A 21,309-nucleotide genomic window follows, 5' to 3' on the forward strand; every position below is an offset into this window, starting at 1 on the left:
CTGACCACTACATATTTAACGTTGAATTTATCAACATGCATTTAATTGAGACAGGATTAAAAGCTCTTGAGCTCATCGTCAATACGAGAAAAGTTGTGTACAAGTTGTGTGTACAATCTCCTGCTAGAACATAATAGCTCGATGCTATTATAGGTGGTCATTTCTACGATGACACCTTCCATCATCGATAAATATAAATTAATATATCACATAAGCAAACTCTAATATTTATTAATTCAGACTTAGATAGCAAAGACCTATGTATTATATTTTTAAAAATATAAAAATTATTTGACATAAATAAATCATAAAAACTTTACCAGAGCCAAAATGGATCATAACTATCCATAACTCAAATGTGTATTCAACTTTACTTTAAAACGTTTCTAGTCAAAAATCTAACAAGAATGCATTCACTGATGTGCACATTAAACACAGGCATACTTATTAGCCCCAGCAATATTGAGAAGCTTTTGAGCAGCACAGGCGATGAATAAACATGACACGCAGTGGGAAAAAGAAATGACATGCTGATAAAAATCAATTACAACTCGTTCCATCATAAATTCTGAATGCTAAAGTAGGGATTTTACAAAAAGTCAGTGTTGGAACAACAACAGGTTCGTTGCTTGTTGATTGATCAAGAGATCAGTCCTCTGTTGTGGCAAATATCAAGCATCTCCATCCTCATCTTCTGCAAGTTCTTCGAGCTCATCCACATCACCCACTTCTGCAGAGTTTCCATCATCAGACAGTTGATTCCAAGCGTCTGCCATGCGCCACATGAAATCCTTAGCAGTCAATTCTCAGTTAAAAGCATGGAGGAACACGCCATGCGATTCCAAAGATGCACGTGCATAAATGATAATGTTGACAATAAAAGCTCGAAGTATGTAGTGGAATTAAACATATAGGAGGCATGATTCTGTTTACTGCCCATAGGAATGCATGTCATAGGAGAACATGGAGACTTCATATGAGTGCAGAACATATATTTTGAATGATTAATAACAAAATAACAACTCGGTAGTCTAAGTCCAATTTTTTTTGTCATCATCTATGACATTCATTTCCATATTGTGATATATTTCAAATGATTAAAAACAAAATAACAACTTGGTAGTCATAGTCCAACAATTTCTGTTATCGTCTATGACTTATTCATTTCAATTGTATGACATATTTAACGACAATTCTTTACTTGCAATTATATCCAAGTTCACCTTTTACACATTTTGTCAATCTTAAAATTTGGTGGTTGGACACATCATTATATAGCATGTCTTCAAATTTTCACCTTCTTTTTGTATGCATCAAGGCACCACACAGGATGCACACATTAAAAAGAGACACAGACGGAGAAGAGCTGAGATTTCCATAAGATAGGGCAAAGGAACAAGTCAAATACCTTTAGTATTAAAAAAATTGGGATTCTGTGATGGCATGCCAGCCTCTGCAACATTATCAAGAAGATATGGGAGTTCTAGCAACTGTAACAATGACTCTGTCTGAGGGTTCCGACAATGTCCTGCGGTATGTGGAACAGGTTAGACATTAAATTGTGAACATACACCATATTCATGGACCATAAACAATAGGAAAACAAAGTATTGATACATGTAGCCTTACGACTAGAAGCAACAAGGCCATATCCACAAACCATAGAAAGAAAACAAAGTTATATCTAAACAGGAAATGGCCAAACATAATTTCAATCAGATGCTGAACACAATATTCTATCATCTCTTGCACAAAGAAATTACTGGATTGTTCTATTGCTGCTAAAGATGAATGAGGCACCCCATCATATAACTACTGTCTCAGGTCTTGTTTGCATGCCCGAAAAATGGACACATGGAATGGAATTGGCTCCGTGAGGCCGGGAGAATAATGTGGCAAATTACTCAACCAGGGTAGAAAGAAAATAAAAGGGTCAATTTAGATATTGAAAAAAAGTATCCGTAAGCAATAAATATTTGAAGCTCCATAACAAGTGGAAAGGTAATTAATTAATGAAGGGACTACAGATTCACAGATAAAACCAAAACAAACATGCTCTATGTACATATCTACAAGAGAAGAAAAAAAAACAATGATAAATTCAGTCTTTAACATAAATTGAAAAAACAGGAAAGGAAGATTTAGCATATCACCTATATGTGAAATTTAAAATGGAAGCATTACGAATCTTAGCTACAAAAACACTAACAGTTTTTGCAGCAAAAAGAAAAGAAATAGAAGAGTTCAATTGCCTCATGTTTGCACATTTGATCATGGATCCTATTATTACCAGATGTTGAACTTCGAGTGATTGGCCGAGAAGGATCAAAGGGTGAAACAGTCTGCACAAAATCAAAAGGTCTGGCTCCTCTAGTAATTAACTTATTTCTCACCCACTCACGATAATCTTGCTTGTCGAGCTGTTCAGGCCTGCATGCAAAATCAAAGAAATCATACACTTCGATTATGCTACAAGTCAATGTGTATCAAATATGAATTAAAAAATAGAAATTTCAACCTCAAATGAAAAGTTTTTCGGCTCAACGGAAAGATACTATTGAACTTCCTCGTTATTGCAAGCCACTCCTCGTCATACTGAATTTCATACGGGCCTGGATCTGAGTTGACATCAACAATCTAAGAATTTAACTGAGTTTAGTTTTTCAATGGAGTTCATAGAATATGCATCATTGTAGTAACAACAAACATGGAATCTCTACCTGCAAAAATTTTCGACCTGGAAGACATTTGTCAAGAGCAAGAAACTTTGTGATAGACCCATCCTCTCTGTGCTGAACAACAGCTGCAAAATTACAGTGAAGATGACCAGAAAACCAATAATGTGGTTTAAGTTGGTTTAGCAGCTCTGCAGCAGGCAAGCTGCCTAGAGTCCTCTTCCTGATCTGAAGAAGAAGCACAGTAATTAGACAACAGACATTAATAGCATCAATGTTAACAGTGCATAACATTCATTTTCAGCATAATACTCTCAGTATATCAATAAATATACAATTGTCCAACCAATGAATCGCAGATTCATCAAGTTGCTTGCCATATCCATATTGGATACATGAAAAACATGGTACTTGTCACATAATTATTGGGTTATGTATCGGATATTTACTGGAAACGTCCAATTTTGTAGATAATAATTAAAGAGACATATTTTTTGGATACTCATAAATAGTTTGCAAAGACCATTTGGTAGGACCTTGTTAGATTTTCCTCTACCTATCCTTACATGATTAATTACTAATTGTCTCACATCATTTAACTAGAACATCTATAGGTCTCTTACAACATTTTTTCATATCATCCTAAATGAGCTTTTTCATTTTATCCTTTATCGAATTTATGCATAATTGTTCATAAATAAAAATATTTTTTTTTATCTTTCCAGATTATTCTATGTTAATTTAGATAAGAAAGATACACTGTAATCGTGATTCAACCAGCGCTTTTGGCTCTAATTTGACCAGATTACCTCCTTTTAAACATGATTTGAAGAATTATTGGATCCACTATTTAGTTCCAAAACCCTGAGAAACCAAGAACTAACGGAATCTCCACTCGAAAATCACAAAAACAAATTCAAAAACTAATATAATCAGCCAATTCCAACCTGATTCAGTAATATACTAACCCAACCAACAATCCCAATCCCAGCTTCTAATGCTAATCATGATTCCTTGAAACATGATTATAAACATATCATCAGATATGCATAAACGTACTGCTAATACAACTGATCAGGAGGCAATGGTAAGTTCAATAACTATTTCACTCTATTTTAAATCAATGTGAAATTATAACAGCTTAATATGCACAGTGAAGTGAAATTATGAACTGGGTGTACCTCTTCTTCAAAATGGGGTTTACGTTGAACAAGCCTCTTCGAATTTCCATATTCATAGATACCAACAGGCCAGTCATGTGATATGAAAATATCTATAGGTTCCTTAATGTCCTTGAGCTTCATTACATCATATTCCCGTACGTGGTATACAGACCGAAGATCACTCTCATTATATGGTGGTCTCTCAAAATGTCCTGCTAAAAGAATACATTATGATTTGATAGCACAATGAAGGTGTGATCAAACAATTATCTTAGTTGGATTCAACTTAGAGATTATATAGGTTCGCAAAGTAAATCCAAGAAGGCAAAAAATATATAGACAAGACCATATGTGATCAGAGAAGGCTTTTTTATTTTGGCATATAAAATCACAATGAACTATATAGGAAAATGGTATGGCAAAAATCTGCATATAGCAATATAATATGGACAACAAAAAGCGAAATAAGCTCTTCTGTAACAATCCGCAAAATAACAAAATAAAAGCATAACTCAGCATAGATTTATCAAGGACACAAGATTGGAGAGTAAACTTGCCTAGATGATAATGGCCTTGCTTATAAATCCCAGAAACCCCACCAATTCGAATATTGCCAAACTTAATAACTCCAGAAAAGCCCAAAAAATATACATTAGGGGCAGCCCAGCCTCCATAATACCTACCAAAGGCATCGAGTCAGGCCAATATGCATGCAGCCACATACATACAAAACAAAAACAAAATAAATGCTGTAGTCTGATTAGCTTAGCATGACAAATCATTGCATACATGAGATAGTCTTTAAACTGTTAATGCAAGATCAAATAAAAGCCTCAATTTGCTTGAATATACTAAATTATCTTGAAAAATTACCCAAATTAGGATTAGATAGCCAACACTTTTTTAATGCTACAACCACATGAACATCTGATGTTAATCTTAGTAATGTATATAAAATATGCCTTCTATCTTCAAAGCTACTAATTATCTTATAAAGAAACTCACAGTTCCCATAAATAATTCGATGCTTCATGGTTCCCGCCAATAAATATAGTTGGAACAGGTGCTACTTCTTGTCCAGAGTAGTACTTCCAGAAAGAGTTCATACTCCGATATTTTGGTGGGCAACTCAAGCTCTCGAGATCATTTTCATTCCTGACTGCCTGCTTGGACAAAGAATTAAATGGTTAAAGACATGAGTTGAATCAAGGTAAATACATATGCAGGGTTCTACAAGCAAGAAAAAATGATATGCATATGAGTGTGCATTGTGCAAGCAGGCATCTTGACATGCTTGAAAGATTTCAATTATTTAAAAAAATCCCAACTATAAAGGAGAGTGCTACCACATGTTAGAATAATGTGGGAAATGAAAGATATCCATATTTCAAAATGTTAAACTATCAATTGTTAAAAAGGATTTATAAATTAAAAGTATAATGGAAAGACAAGCATGGTCAATGTCTCTGGCATTACAAATGTAATGCCTAGTGTAGATAGATAAAATGCATCTTTATCACAATCATAAGAAGTAACTCAAATTTCACTTTTCAGGGAAGCAGAGCTACAACAGGTTCTGCCTACTTGTTAAATATATATTCTTCATGGCCCCCAAAATGTCGGCTTCCACTTAGGAGATAGAAACTATGCAATCCACATCAAAGCCTTGGGCAGAAATAATAGCCTTTTACTGACTACATGAGGTGATGGAATCCTACAGTAGTTTGGGTGTTGAAGTAGGATCAGTCTTAGTCTAGTCATAGTCCAAGTTCAACCACAACTGATAAACCATTAAGTCAATCACAACTTGGTTCTGATCCATTATTGTAGCTTTTGGTTATAGTGGAACTACAACAAAATTGGCAACAGAGCCCATAATCCCACAAAGATGACGTCAACATAGGATGTGATGCAATTTTCCAATGCCATGAAGAAGATAAACGAAACCATGAAGCATGAGTTTTTGGGTCATCAAATAAAAACAATTTGCTATGTGGAGAAGAAAGTGGAAAAAACCTTTCCAGAGATGAAATATACAATGGACCAACTTTTCACAGTCAAGAAACCATCTAAGGATCCTCCAATCAACATCAAAAAGTCAACTACCAATCAAAGAAAATAACTTGGTTTCATGAAAATCATTTCAAAGCTACTTAAATTGTCCATCAAACTGTAGGTGATACAGAAACTAAGAGAAGCCCTAGAAAGAATTTCTTATTATCTATTGCAACGGACACTGACTTGCAAAAATTGCTACAAATACAGCAAGCAATGTTGACAACAAATCTCCTTATGGGGAATAATTAAATTGCCTACCATTGCAGTAAAGGTCGTAACCACCAAATCCTCTACATAGCACAATGTCATTGCTGTATTACAGGACCCAATAATCGTAAGTGTGGAATCAACTGCAACAGCAAGCCAATGTCATCCAATTATATGGCAAACCTGGGATCATAGATTAAATTCTACACATATTTAGAATTTAGGCATAAATCTAATAGTTTAATATAATTTTGGATGTCAATTGGTTTAGTTAAGAGGAATCCTAAAATCTCCAGAAGACATTATTTAATAGGAAACAAGCCTCCAATGGTTAGTTTGTGTAAACAATAAAGATTGTTTTAGTTTTCTTTCAATCTGAGAATTTTACCGTGTAAGTCAAGTTTTCTTTCAATGCAAAAAAGCTTATTTTAGCTAGATATCAATCTACACATGATAAATTTGGTCTAAACTTTCTCTTATTCCATCGCTGCGGCCTCAAGTTGTCCTGAGGCTCTAGTATGCTTACTAGGATAGAACCTCAAATTTGCTCCCTTCTTTTTCTTTTCTTTTTTTGCAGGTTCTAACAGCCATTATTTTAGAAAATTATGTATTTAACATGTATAACGCTATTATACATTAATCCATTATCCGACTAGCAACTATCATACACCAAACTTACTGGTTGAGAACGTGAAAACTAATGCTATGATTTGTCAATTTCAAGAAACGAATTCATCACATGCTATGTATGTAAGAAGATGCTGATAAGATTTTGTTCCAAATTCAAATATTCTTGCAATGCTAATAAAACAAGTTGATAATTGCAAGACCTGGAAGTCACCACAGCAGATTAGGAGGTCGATCTTTATGTTCTCAACCTTCTCCATATGCCGAATCGTGTCATACACCTTATCCATCTCTCCATGCAAGCAGCCCTCGACTGCAATCTGTTTCCACGTAGGGGGGGAAAAGATTAAGACATAAAGAAAGCAACGCTAAGAAACCGAAATCGATTGGGAAAGAAAACACAAACAGACACAAGTGAGAGAAAAAGATAGAAAGAAACAAAAAGTGAAATTGGGCAATACCTTCATCGTCTCTTTGATGTGACACTCTTCTTCCTCACTACAGCACAAATCAAATCTTCCGCCTTCCCTAATCCAATGCAAGGAGAGGGAAAGCACTGAAAGAAAAAATAAAGCATGTTGTTAGAATCTCCAGCTGAAAAACACTGATCTCTTTCTTCTTTCCCAATCTAGTTGACTGATGTTTTTGCTGTGGTCTAAGTAGTGTTGTCAGGAGAAGGGTCGTCGAAAGAAATTAAGAGGCAGACACGGGACGCCATCCGAAAGAGAGAGGCATAGAGTATGCCATGAGAAAGGAAGAGGGAGACAGGATGCCTCCGACGCATAGGTGCCAGCGAGGGCTACCCCGACGCGCGGACGCAAGCGGGGGCCGCCTCCCGGTGTGGGCGGGGCTGCTGCGATAGAGAAGAAGGGGGGAGAGGGAAAGCGAGCGAGTAGAGAGGGAGAGGGGAGGTACCGAGCGAACCCACCGCTGGAAGAATACTGGCCGCTGGTTGCTAGGGTCGCCGATCGACCTGCACGCAACAGGGAGTAGAGTCGGCTATGCTTAGGGTTTCAGGCGCGCGCGCGAGAGAGAGAGATGAAGCGTGGAAGGGAAGAAGAGTCGCGTGGGGGCGGAGGGCTGCTACTCCTTTGGTATCAAATAACTTATCTGGTTGAACCCAACCGGGGTTCAACTCAGGTCTCAAAGACTAAGCGTCCAACAATATTGCAATTGTCCCATCTCGACTCTTCGATTGTTCTTTCAGATGAACTCGTTTGGTCCTACCAATGCATGCTTTGAAGATCTGATCTGAATTTTCTCATGAACTGAGCATAAGACTCATCAAAAATAAACCTTTCATGTGTTCCTTAGTTTTCCCTGCTGTTAGCTAGAAACTTGATCGATGGATCCAAACTTGAGCGGTCTGGCGCTCGAGACTGTGTTTTGAGACATTTGCTAACTTCTGTTTCTATAAGACCATCTGGCCTTGCACATTACAGCTGCGTGTGAGATGCTTGTGTAGGAGTTAGACCGGACTAATAACATGTTCGCTTTTGAACCTTGTGAAGCTGCTCTCTCTCTCTCTCCCTGTGTTCACGGAGGAACTCGCGATCGACAATAACAATGGAATTTGGCTGTCAAGCTTAATGTAAACCCCTCCACATCGTTCAAGGCATGTACAAGATCGAAAAGATGAACTGAGCGGACAACGTTTCACACATTGGGAGCCCCTACGCGAATAGTCGATCCGTCGTCGCCTCCTCTTCCCGCTGCATACCTTTTCATCTGATTCATGGATTGAGACAGACCTATTTATGTCTGTGGCATCTGTTTCTATCGACCAAATTGTCTCTTATCAAGTGCCAAGCATATATGCTCGGAGAAAAAAAAAAAAAAAAGACAAGTAGAAAAGGAAGACGTCATCCAACTACAATACAGTACAAGGAAAAAGAAAGCACCCAAAACAATGCATTTTCCATCGACTCAGCTGCAAGTATTACCAACCATAAATCAAACGGTAAAACAGTTGAGCAATCAATATACATGGACCAAAATGAAGTCTTATAAAAACAGCATCTACTTGGGAACAGCGAAATGCGCAACACAGAACGGCACCATACCTTTCAAGCAAAACACTTTCTCTCTATTCACAGATGGGCGTAAAACTACTGAGGACACTATTTAACCTTGTACTGGAACTTGCTGAGGCGCGATATTGGCTTCAGGAAAGGTAGCAACAATTGTTTGATCTTCCTTGACTACATCCTCAGGAGAAGTTGGCACCGTTTCAACACCTGTTTCTGCAGAGACTTCCGTTGTTGTGTCATCACCGTTCTCTGTCTTGACTTCATCGACTTTAGGATCCATAGATTTTGCGTCCGACTTCGTAGTTTTTGATTTCTGCGATGGAAGCTTGGAAAGTGACTTCTGCTTTGGGTTCTTTGAAGCTATTGCATTCCTCTTGCTGTTTGCGGCACCCTCATTCATTTTGGTGGAGCTGGCAGTTACACATGGGCTCTGACATGAGTCACCAGCTTCTGAAGGATTACTTGCTGCAGCAACAGATTGCTTGCGACGTCCAAGCTTTGGTGACCTAGCACGCGTCGGAGGGATCTGTAAAATGGCAGAAGATTAGCAGCAGTAAGATAATATCAAATATGTTCTCTTAGGAAAGACAAACTGCCTGCAAGTGTATACATCGATCTACAGCGAAGCATACTGTACCAATAAATTATACACGATCAAGAAGTGGAATATGATTATGCCAATGTTCTGGGGATAAGGTAAGACAAATCAAGGTGTTACAAGTTTCACAAGACTAGGTTCTAACCTTTTTACCTAGTAGATTGTACCATTTACCTTAATGAAAAATGTAAATCATAACCTCTTAGGAGCTGTGAGAGTATGGCACGACAATTGTCAAGTGTGTGTTATGGAGACAATTTTTGCAGTGAAACAAGTTACATATCAATTGATGATATTATGTTCCATGAATTGTGTGCCATGGTACTATCCATGACAGATATTGTGCCAAAGAAGTGCTGACACTAAGGCAATGCTTATCTAGCACCAGCATATCAGGGATGGAAGTTTGGTACCATGCATATCATGATATACATGAGGCATGTCATGCCTGATATGCATATCATGCATGCCAAAGGGTATCGTGTGGGTTGTTGGGTATGATTCTTATAAATTGGTAAATGTATGAGAAATGATAGGTTAAGGATGTAAACTCCTTAGCAAGCTAGCAAGCTGTGCTGTAGGTTTTATGTGGCCTTAAGGTTCATGCCAAAGGATATTGGATATGATTTTTATAAATTGGTAAATGTATGAGAAATGATAGGTTACGGATGCAAACTCCTTAGACAGCAAGCCGTGCTGTAGGTTTTATGTGGCCTGAAGGTTGATGTCCAGGTGAAAAATTATAGATAAAGGAGAAGAGAATTTGCAAAATGGATGGTCACCCTAGTCTCACTTTAAATCCTTAAAAATCATTTAAAGAGAAGAACATGCCCACGTATCTCAAACCTATTGTGAGACATGTTTTCATCCTTCAGTCGTCTCACACTATTCACACATTTCATTCTCACTTTCGAAATAAAATTTCTTCTGTCCAAGATTTTTATTAAATTAATTTTCTTTAATGAATACTATTTTCAATCAAGTGTAGCTTTCTAATCATTTTTTTATTTTTGGTTTAGATTCTTTATTTGCTTGAACATAAGGTAATATAGAGAATCATTAGCTTTGTGAAAATATAGAGACCTATTACATTTACAACAGGAAGCCTCGTGTAAAGACTATCACAAATGTAAAAAGAAAACCAGATTAATAAAGTTTCCGGAGACAAAATAACAAAATGAACTACAACCTGATAAAGAGCATCAGCAGCCCAAATCAGAGAATATCAAACTCTCTAGAAAGAAACAAATCACGATATGATGAAGAAGTCATTCAGAAAAGGATAAACTGGAGACATTTCCCAAATTACAACCACACTAAGCAATTACTCTCAAAAGGAAACTGACGTACAAAAGCTTGAAAAGAGTCAAATGCCAAAAAACACAGAATCTAATGACCATGCTGTGGCAAGCCGGGCCAAACCATCAGTTTAAAAGCAAATTTAGTGCATATGTGTTTAAATATATCCTTGTAGATAGAGGACAAAATTCAGTTAGGCTATTTATTTATATTGGCACAATAATATCACTGAAATTGTTCAAATCAGCTTATGAATTAATGAGATATTAAAACTTGTGGATGCACTTATCAAGAATGCATAATAAAGAATGAAATAAGAAAGATTGTACCTTCTTCAATTCGGCTTTTGGAGGACCAGGTTCCTGATAAAAGTTTGGCATTGGAGTAGCTTTAAAGGTCAAGCTCTTCCTCAGCCTTCTGATCTCAGCCTCTTGATTCTCCTATAAGATATTGTTTTCCAGAGAAATTAGTCCATGTTGTCTGCAAAAGCTTTACTGGACAAGGAAAGCCCAAGTTTGAATAGAACAATCACCTTTGATTTTGCCTGCAAGTTAGTCTTTTCCAGTTCTTTCGCATGATTCTTCTCTTCAAGCTTCATGAAAAACTGAGAAGACAATACAAATTCGTTCAAGAAGTGTCTTGAACAGAGATATTTGAAAAGATTAGAACTGAATGTGTTAACCTCTTTGCGTTTCTCGGCACGCTCGTCCAACTTAAAATTAAATCCAATACCAGTGTTCTTTCTTGCACGTGGTGTTGAACTTCTAGAAAAAGCATAACATAAACATCAAACATATTTTATTGCATACAAGAAAAGCTCAATAACGGGAAGTATAATGGATAAGCATGAAACATTACGAGGCAGCAGAGTGGGCATCATCATCCTCTTTTGCTGGCAATGTGCATCTCAAGGACTTTGTTTTGCCATCATTTGAACTGTTGTGTCATGTCAATTGCATCAAAAATAAAAAAGATCATGTTACATGGTGAAGTCAGTTTGATCAAATATGGTGTCAAGTAATTATTGGTCAGACATCATAGGCAAGACAAAAAATAAACTTAGACAAGCATGGTCTGCACTACGCAACATTATTAACAGGTGCAGAAATATGGTAAATAAGGCAATGCCTTTCATGCCTGATTCCCTGTGCATACAAAAATTATGCCTTTGATGTGGAAAGGCATTGGACTTACTCAAGTTCCATTCACTTCCTAAAATGTATGCAAAGATGCATGTCCCTAAACTAAAGTTTTTCTCAACATTTTAAAATTCATATAACCATCATTAAACATGTAATAGAAAGTATTGTAAGCGTTTGGGTTATATAAAGGAGAAGGAAAAAATCTTTCTGCTTATAAAATAAGAACTTACTGTGCATCTTCAGCAGGAGAGCCATTTGTAGTTGCCTCCACTGTGCCAGTATTAACAGACTAGGGATGAACAAGTAGTTACAAATGTCAGCAAAATTAGCCCACAGCTCATCTTGAAGAAAGCAATAATCCACCTCACTTTTGACTCACCCTTGTTTTCCGAGCACTTGATGTGGTGGTGAAAACAGAATGATTAGCAGCAGGATCACCTGAATGTGAGGCTGTAAGAATTAGCACATGGAAGAGGTAATTATTTGAAACAACTGGATGCAAAAAGGAGAGATCAAACCATTTGTAATTGACGATGCGACTTTAGACTGCTTCAAAGAAGTGGTGCTCTTATGCAAATTGTTAGCAAGAGATCCTTTGGAAGAAAATGAGAAACTTTGTGATAGAACATTCCTTTTCTTCGGAGGTTCAATTAAAGAACCATTCAGACGACCAGAATTTTTCTGTATCTTCTTGAATCGATCAGATCCACCTCTCTGCACGAAATAGAGTCGCACTTCACCCTCCATTCAATATTATTCTTCAAGCTTTGAGGAAAAGACCAGAGAAAAATCACGAAATACCTTAGAAGAATCGGTCACTTTGTTCTCGGTAGCAAATGTTGGCCCTTCATCCCTGTCTACTGAAGAATCAAGAACAACCTTTGACGTATCTTCGGAGCCACTATCTGCATGAACAGCATGAGTGCCATTCTCGGTAACTGCATTCTCCTTGTTTACGAGTGAAGTAGATCCATTGGCCTCTGCAGCCTCCTCCACTGTTCCTTTATTAAGCTCCACTTCAACTCCATCACCAGATTCCATCTTCAGAATAGAAATCTACCACCAACTAGAAATTGAACTCTGCAATAATAACAATTGCAGCAACACTAAAATCTGTTTCAATTCTTTGATACACGCATCACCCGTGACACTACAATCGACACTCTGGCATTTCAAGCAAATACTACTGAATTAGACACAACGGATCATCCACACTCGATGTTTCCCTTAAGATCGAGATCCAGACCCAAAAACACTAAAGCTACAAGAAATCAAACACGTTCCTCGAGTTCCACTTTGTCAATTCGCCAAATCTCGTAGCACACGGAAGATCACGAACAATTATAAGATTGCTCAGTACCTGCAGAGTTCGATCGCTTGCGCGGAAGGGAGCGAAAGGGGCGCGACCGATCCGCGTGTCGAGCGAGGAGCGGCGGTGATCCGCACTCGCGGGGCGAGATCAAACCCCTCGAGTTCAGATCAAAGGGCTCCGAGACCCACTTCGCTTCAAGATCGATTAGTTCCGGCGTCGGAGTCCCAATCTCGCGCCCCTCACGGAAACCCTAGTGTCCCCGTCGGCAGACTCCGTTTCGCCCACCGCTGCACAACGACCACTTCGCTCTCTCTGTGCTTGATGAGAAGGTCGGCCGATTTTTTTTTCAAACTACGTATGTAGACTAAACGTTATCTACCAAAATGCCACTACCACATTACAATTATACCCCTAAACTTTCCTAAAATACATTAACGACTTGCGTGATGGAGCCGAGCTCTGAGGGATATTAGAGCCATTATGGTACACAGGATGGCACAACGTGCTTGGTCGATGACGTGGCGTTCGCTGGAGCAGTATAGCTGGAGTATGATTCTCATCGTATGAATTTACGTATAGGAATATCTATGCGTGAGACTGTTTTCACGGACTGGATAAGTTTTTGGATCAATCGTACGGTTATAATGTGAGTCGCACGAGTTACGCCAGTGGGGATAGTTTCGGATAGGGAGACGTGAGCTGGCAGGAACGTGAAGGGTGACGGCAACATAGAGGGGATCGGACGGCGGAGACATGAGGAGTGAAGAAATCGGAGCCGTTGGAGGGACCCAATCATTGCGCCGCTCCAACAGGCGGGTGATGCGTTGCCGTCTACGCTGGCGACAGGTGTGGTGGATCCCGACAGCTAATACAGTGTTTTCTCCTACTCTTCGAATCGCTTACCGGTCTTTTGATTGGGAGGATCCACGGGGTCCACTTGGAGGGACACTTGTGGCGTCGAGCCAAAGGCAGACCACCGGCTAGGAGTGCAGTGGCCGTACCACGTGGTGTATGATGGTTCGGTGTTCTTCGGCGAACACGCGCGTGACAACCCTCGTTGAACCTACCTCGTTACCAGCTGCAATCGTGACCGTTCATCCGCAGAGAAATCAACACTTGGTCGACCCTACAAATCCCGGACGTCCTCCACCACCTGCGTTCCACTTGTTCTGAGATGCGTGCGGCAGCCGCTTGGCCCCGCCGGTCGCGTTCTAAATTCAAGCAATATATTCATGAAAAATTCGGGGATAATAAAGCAATAATTCCTAAGCGAAACCCAATAAGAACTGGTTCGACAGCACATGTAAGCCCAATTAAAATGGATCTATAGCCCAGCCCAGCCCAGCCCAACAATACAACCGTTTCGGTTTGGAGTTTGGAACTGTACAGCCGACGGCCCCAATGACGGGGACAACCTTATAAATTATTTTTATATATAATTGAATATAAATTATGCATAAATGATATATGTCGCTTGCCGCTTTTCCTCGGCACTACCGAGTTCGCTGGCCACCCACGCCCATATTTTGAGCCGTATCGTGCTCTCTATTATCCGCCCACCTTGATTTGTCTCATCTCCTCCACAAAATCCCGGCGATGGCCTCCAAAGATTCTCTTCCAACCCTAATTCATCTTTGAGCTCGGCCCTCTCTTCCAAATCCGATAGCCAGCGCCATGCTTCGGATGGGGCCTCAGCTACTCACACCCTCTCCAGCCCCTGACGCTGATGGATTCATCCGCCGGTGTCTAGGCTCACCTCCTCCCGCGTTATGGCGGTGCTGCTTCGGGAGGAGGCGTGCCGTGAGACCGGCGTTTAGGAGGGCAGGAAGGTCCCCCACGGCGGTCCTGACCCCGGAGAGAGCGGCGGAGAGGGAAATGAGTGGAGGTGGAATGGAGAGGGAGTACGACGCGATCGTGATTGGTTCCGGGATTGGAGGGCTCGTAGCGGCGACGCAGCTGGCGGCCAAGGGGGCTAAGGTTCTGGTTCTGGAGAAATATGTGATTCCTGGGGGCAGTTCTGGGTACTACGAGAGGGATGGGTTTACTTTTGATGTTGGTTCATCGGTGATGTTTGGATTTAGCGACAAGGTGAGCTCTTTATCCACATTTGATATTGAATTTGGTTGTTTGTTGAACCAGAAGCTTTGTTTATAATTCTTCTTTTGGGAACTTTAGCCGTCGTTGCTGTTTGTACTGGTTGCAACTGAAACTGACAACGAAGAATTCATGTTACCATCACGTAGCTAGCAGAAGGATGGCCACTGAGCTGGTGTTGTCGTGACTTTCGTGGTTTATTTTGATCATGTCAATAGATGATGTATAGATTGATGAAATTAACTATGGAGACCGATAAACTCACTAATTTGTCACCGATATCTGTCTTCACTTGCCTTTAGATTCAAAGTATGACAAATCCTTTTTCTTATGCTTTGTGGATTTTGGTGTCGTATGCATGCCATGCAAGCACGTAGAAAGGCTTATTGACATTCAACCTGTTGACAGCATTATCTGACTTTTTTCGTACTAGGTTGCACTAAATAAAACAAGATTATCATGCCAAATGAATTTATGTCTAGAACTTTTGAAGATTTCCTTTTACTTTTGAGGGAAGATTCTAATATCATACCAACATATTCCAGGTTGCATACCTATTTCCTTTGGCAAGCAAATGGGATAAGTTTTTGGCCCTTGGTGATTTTGTGGAAATTGCTAGCCACACTTGATAGCATGTTGGATGCAGAGAAACAAAAACAAAAACGAAAAAAATATCTATAAGAAGGGATTCTTAAGCTAATAAATTTGCATGCCAAATTTCAGCAGAAAATTCTTTTCCATGCTGACCCCCTGTTGGGCCAGTTAGTGCATCTCTAACTTGTAGACTTAGTTCAATTGAGAAGTTTTCAGCTTTCCAACATTTTGAGTATGTTCCAAGTCCAGTTCAGATGCATAAATTGGGTACTACTTTATATTTACCTTTAACTGTTTCTGTTTGCTGACCATTGCTGTAACGTCACTGGCAGGGCAATCTAAACTTAATTACACAAGCATTAGAGGCAGTTGGGCATAAGATGCAGGTCATACCTGACCCTACAACTGTTCACTTTCATCTTCCAGGTGAACTATCTGTTCGTGTGCATAGAGGGTATAATGAGTTCATTGCAGAGCTAATCAATAAATTCCCTCATGAGAAGGAGGGTATCCATCAATTCTATAATGAGTGTTGGAAGGTATGCCATTCTTTTTCTAATTCTTTTTCTAGAGGCTTCTATTTCAAGCCAGATATGTTTAGTGGCTCCCATAATCATTCTTTAGTTCCTGCATCAATAGATCTTCAATGCACTGAATTCATTGGAATTGAAATCATTGGAGGAGCCTCTATATCTTTTTGGACAGTTTTTCAAGAAGCCATTGGAATGCTTGACTCTTGGTAATGGTTGAATTTTAAAATGAAAGTTATGATGTTATGTTTATAAATAAAAAAGATGTATCTTTTTACTGAAAGATTTCTATATCTCTTTGATATTTTATTGGATAATCTATTTGAATTTGTTCTTAGCATGAAAGCCAAAGTTCATGCATTTATGCTAATTATGGGATTTTTTTTAAGCTTATTATCTACCACAAAATGCTGGGGATATTGCTCGGAAGTTTATCAAGGACCCTCAGTTGTTATCCTTCATTGACGCTGAGGTGTGGAATTATTTTATTGAAAAGTCTATTTATACGTCTTGGTGTTCAGAGCAACTTCTTGTCTACATAGAGCTTTTGAGTTAGCACTTCTTGAAGAGTCAAAGTAATTTGTGATGTATCTGTAGTGTTTCATTGTGAGCACAGTTAATGCTTTGCAGACACCGATGATCAATGCAAGCATGGTAACTTGTCTCCCTTTGCAAAATAATGAATTTATTTCTCACAATTTTTCTATTAACTATCAATTTTTCTTTCTTTTGTCACAAAAGGTTCTGTGTGACAGACATTTTGGAGGGATCAATTATCCAATTGGTGGTGTTGGTGGTATTGCAAAGGCTTTGGCAAATGGCTTGGTTGATAAGGGCAGTAACATACTTTACAAAGCAAATGTGACCAGTATACTACTTAATAATGGAAAGGCTGTGAGTGATTACTTATGAGGTTCAGTAGTTCATTACTTTTTCTGTATTCAGTAGTTAGGCTGACCAGAGTCAGAAGCGAGGTCCGTCATACCGTACCGTACCGGAATTTTGACCCGGGCTCGGTACGGTACGGTATCGGTGTACCGGATGGTACATCAGGGCGTACCGAGCGGTACACCCTGATGTATTGACAATTTTATTTTTATACTGTAGCAGTGCTATAGTATAGTACTGTAGCACTGTAGCGGTGCTACAATATAGTACTGTAGCATTGTAGCGGTACCGGGCAGTCCGTGTATCGAGAACCTGTCGGACCGGTACGGGCGGTATGCTTCAGTACGGCAGACCATGGTCAGAAGGGTGTTCTACAAATTCCATTGTTTTCTGTTGGTTTCTGTCTTTGATAGGTGGGAGTGAGGCTCTCAGATGGAAGGGAATTTTTTGCTACAACTGTAATCTCAAATGCAACAAGATGGGATACCTTTGGTAAATTCCCTCTATCTCATAATAGTTGAGCTTGAGTCTTGATTTCACTTCAATCTAGATCTTCTTGTGTGCTTGCGTATTAACACCATTCTTGATCTTCAAAATTTTCTTTTATCTCGATGAGCTTAGAATGTCTAGCAGCATAAGGTGTCAAATGGTCGGAAGGCTGGTTAACAAAGACACCTGAATGACAATAACATTGCAGAATTGAAAGGTCATAATTAGAAGTAATATGTGAATAGTGAAAGGCAATTGTTTATCAGTGGAATGATTTTTTTTTTAGCTTCCCCTAGATGGTGCCAATGCCAAAATATGAGTCTAGTTTGTATTGTTTTCTTACTGTAATAGCCTTTATCAGTGCATCAGATAGATTAAATGTCTTCTTTTTTGTTGATCCTTGTAGTTTTATTAAAAAGAAGATAACAGAGGTGCGTAAGGTGTCAAAGCATCTTAAGACTCTGTTTACAAAAAATACTTGAAGGTTGAGTGAGATAAGTAATATGGTAAACAGTAGAGAGCAATTGCTGATTACTGAAAATCATCTTTAGCTCTCCTTAGATGGTGCTAATAACAAATATGAGTCTTGTTAGAATTCTTTCTACTGCAATTGCCTTTGTCATAGCATCCAGTAGAATACATAACTACTGAGTACTATCTGCTTCATTTCATCCAGCTTTTGTATAAAAAGAATAAAACATACAGATTGATTCTTTGCATATGATTGGAACTTTGCGTTTTTTAGCTATTTCATTTGACTGATTTCTTTTGTCAGATTGTATTCTTGCATGAATAGTTATGAATTTTTTATGGGTTTTGCTTCATTGATAAACTAACTTTAGTTCTGCCTGGGATCTGATTGAGATATCTTTGTCCACTTCTAGATTTGAACTTTTTTAACTTTACTCACTTGATATCAACTTACAATTTTTTCTGATGACAGGTAAACTTGTGAAAATGGATGATCTTCCAGAGGAAGAGAAAAACTTCCAGAGAATCTATGTAAAGGCACCATCTTTTCTTTCCATTCACATGGGAGTCAAAGCAACAGTTTTGCCTCCTGATACAGACTGCCACCATTTCATTCTCAAGGTATCCGTTGCTTTCTAGCTCCTTGATTCAGTTCTGATAGAGAGATAACTATAATTAAGTAGGATAGTTGTGTCCTCATCTTTTGGCTATCATTATGAATACAGGATGATTGGGCAAATTTGGAGAAGCCCTATGGAAGTATATTTTTGAGTATTCCAACTGTTCTTGATTCATCCTTGGCTCCAGAGGGACATCACATTCTTCACATATTTACCACATCATGCATAGAAGATTGGAAGGTCACTCTTCTATTGTAGTATTGTTTTTCTTCGCCTCTTGCTCTATAGTGATACTTTGGAATGAAATTACATAATTCATGCTGGTTCTAGTTTCAAATCTTACTTTGATGATGGCATAAATCTCTATTTACTATGGTTCCAGGGTCTTGGTTCAAAGGACTATGAAAAGAAAAAAGAGCTTGTGGCTGATAAAATTATATCCCGGCTTGAGACTGAACTTTTTCCGGGTCTCAAAAGCTCCATAGTGCTTAAAGAGGTACTACAGCATGCTTCCCGTTAAAAATGGTGACATTGTTAGTTGTACCCATGGTACTTACTGCCTTTTGTTTTGAAGTTTGTATAAACTTTGTGCAGATTGCAGTCTCAACCAGATCATGCGCCATTACCCCCTCACCCCAACAACCCCACATACCATGCCACTGAATACACCACACACATGCACATGCCCTCCTAGCTAAAAATAGATGGATGATTCAGAGAAGTTAGGAGTTAAAAATTGGAGCTGCCATTGATTCATGCAACTTAAAACTCATTTTTTTAACAAGACTCGGTGGTCATGTTTTAGGTTGGTTGGCTGTAGCCTCATTTTTTAAACTGCATATTGGCATTGAACTGTTGATGTTGTCACAAATCTATTTTAGAGACTAAATGTACCAAATTAGTCATGGATAAGTCTATATCAAGCTTTTATTAAATATTTCTGACTAATAATGAGCTTTAAATGAAATATTTGAGTCATTGATAGCTTACTAATATATATGCTTTTGCATGCATACAAAATTTTAAATGATTTAGATCTTGTATGACTTTCTTGTATGGTCATGATAGGTGGGTACACCAAAGACCCATAGAAGATTTCTTGCTCGGGATAATGGTACATATGGACCGATGCCGCGCAAGGTGCCAAAAGGATTGCTGGGGATGCCTTTTAATACAACTGTATGTGCACTACTGCCGAATGATAGCTGATGTGATTATTAAGTATTTAAGTAACTGTCAGTTGATGAGTAATTTGCTAATAAATCATAGTGGGACATGCAGGCTATAGATGGTCTATACTGTGTTGGTGATAGCTGTTTTCCTGGACAAGGAGTTATAGCTGTTGCATTTTCAGGCATCATGTGTGCTCACAGAGTTGCTGCTGATATAGGTAAGCAGACTTTAGTTTAACAGTTCCAATGATTAGGAATGTTGAAAACAAAAAGATGTAGGGTAGGACCAAAAGAAATCATGGTATCCTAAGGCATTCATATGAAAAGCCACTTTGTTTCATTTAAAAACTGTCGTGGTAACTTGTCAAATGAGTTTTTTTTATTTTCAATAAAAATAATGCATATTCCTTTGTTCCACTCAATTGAATCTTTGATTTTGGTACACTCAAATCCTTTGTTCCAGATTTACTATCACTTGCAATGGCCACAAAGAGACAGGTATTTTACTGTCAGGGCCCTGCGACCATGATCAAGCATGGTGCGCATGTGCAGTAGTTCATACGGCAAGGGGTGTTCGACAATACCTTTCACTATACTGGTATTGTGCAGGCATACTACGTGCCAGCATGGAACAGCACATTAACTTGCGCAGTGATTGTAGGAGAATGATTTTTGGTTTGGTTTTTATCTAGTCTAATCAGAATTTCATATGATCCCTCTTATTTTTTCTTGCAGGTCTTGAAAAAAGATCTCCAATATTGGATGCTGCTCTTCTTCGATTTCTTGGATGGCTGAGGACAATCGCCTAATTAAAAGTTTAGCAGACTTGTGAAGCAGGTTTATATAAGAAACAAGATAATGAATCAACTGATACATATTGAACATGTACATGCCGCCAAGTTCTTCTGGTGATGTACCGGTTTATCCAGTTATGCAAGAAAGGTGATGATAAAAGAAGGTGCACTGGTTGTTTCTAAATTGTAAGCTAAGATAGCATCAAGAATTAGGCTTTAAATTCAGTCAGATGTTGAGCGGATGATAATCACCGGGCTGAACTTTGCATGTGGAGATGGTGAGCTCCGTAGCTTTTCTTACCCCCTCATCTTTAAAGGTGAAAGAGGTATGTTGTGGTTTTGGTTGTGAATTATTTGTAGCTGTTGGAAATTGTGTAAATTAGACACGGCAATTGCTGTACTCACCAATTTAGCTTCATACAACTAGTAGTTTGCAAGAGGAAATCTTCAGACCGTGTACTATAGTTATGCTTCTTAATGCAAAGAATTACGTCCACCCTCTTGCCTGTTTGCTGCATACGGTCAAGTGTCCACTTTATAAGCATT

General features: G+C 38.7%; 3 protein-coding genes across 9 annotated transcripts; 1 reads left to right on the top strand and 2 right to left on the bottom strand.

Annotated features, from left to right (window-relative positions):
- Positions 1-510: 510 nt before the first annotated feature.
- Positions 511-7,817, bottom strand: LOC103996174 (lariat debranching enzyme). Of its 5 annotated transcripts, none has more exons than XM_065122454.1 (11): positions 7,659-7,817; positions 7,192-7,286; positions 6,934-7,050; positions 4,844-5,001; positions 4,396-4,517; positions 3,857-4,050; positions 2,721-2,903; positions 2,519-2,637; positions 2,291-2,430; positions 1,409-1,528; positions 511-769 (listed from the first exon to the last, which is right to left on the bottom strand). In XM_065122454.1, exons 2-11 carry the CDS (start codon positions 7,195-7,197, stop codon positions 672-674), a joined length of 1,257 nt encoding a protein of 418 aa, XP_064978526.1. In that variant the 5' UTR covers positions 7,198-7,286; positions 7,659-7,817; the 3' UTR covers positions 511-671. The 5 variants fall into 5 exon arrangements, with proteins under 5 accessions (XP_064978526.1, XP_064978527.1, XP_009415305.2 ...); XM_065122455.1 differs by having other exon boundaries at positions 511-730; positions 7,646-7,812; XM_009417030.3 differs by having other exon boundaries at positions 7,646-7,811.
- Positions 7,818-8,656: 839 nt separating this feature from the next.
- LOC135619943 (protein WVD2-like 4) lies at positions 8,657-13,431 on the bottom strand. Of its 2 annotated transcripts, none has more exons than XM_065122458.1 (10): positions 13,160-13,431; positions 12,601-12,879; positions 12,318-12,513; positions 12,179-12,237; positions 12,030-12,088; positions 11,516-11,593; positions 11,340-11,421; positions 11,190-11,261; positions 10,987-11,097; positions 8,657-9,286 (listed from the first exon to the last, which is right to left on the bottom strand). In XM_065122458.1, exons 2-10 carry the CDS (start codon positions 12,838-12,840, stop codon positions 8,855-8,857), a joined length of 1,329 nt encoding a protein of 442 aa, XP_064978530.1. In that variant the 5' UTR covers positions 12,841-12,879; positions 13,160-13,431; the 3' UTR covers positions 8,657-8,854. The 2 variants fall into 2 exon arrangements, with proteins under 2 accessions (XP_064978530.1, XP_064978531.1); XM_065122459.1 differs by having other exon boundaries at positions 11,340-11,418; positions 13,160-13,301.
- Positions 13,432-14,596: 1,165 nt separating this feature from the next.
- LOC135619944 (prolycopene isomerase 1, chloroplastic-like) lies at positions 14,597-21,259 on the top strand. 2 transcript variants are annotated; one of them, XM_065122461.1, is made up of 13 exons: positions 14,597-15,199; positions 16,132-16,338; positions 16,439-16,538; positions 16,719-16,801; positions 16,927-16,983; positions 17,071-17,223; positions 17,631-17,709; positions 18,650-18,798; positions 18,903-19,037; positions 19,180-19,293; positions 19,866-19,976; positions 20,079-20,187; positions 20,705-21,259. In XM_065122461.1, the coding sequence occupies exons 1-13, from the start codon at positions 14,786-14,788 to the stop codon at positions 20,776-20,778; spliced, it is 1,785 nt and encodes a 594-aa protein (XP_064978533.1). In that variant the 5' UTR covers positions 14,597-14,785; the 3' UTR covers positions 20,779-21,259. The 2 variants fall into 2 exon arrangements, with proteins under 2 accessions (XP_064978533.1, XP_064978534.1); XM_065122462.1 differs by lacking the exon at positions 16,927-16,983.
- The last annotated feature ends 50 nt before the right edge of the window (positions 21,260-21,309 follow it).

This window comes from Musa acuminata, chromosome BXJ2-8 (assembly GCF_036884655.1).
Source record: "Musa acuminata AAA Group cultivar baxijiao chromosome BXJ2-8, Cavendish_Baxijiao_AAA, whole genome shotgun sequence".
NCBI lineage: Eukaryota > Viridiplantae > Streptophyta > Magnoliopsida > Zingiberales > Musaceae > Musa > Musa acuminata.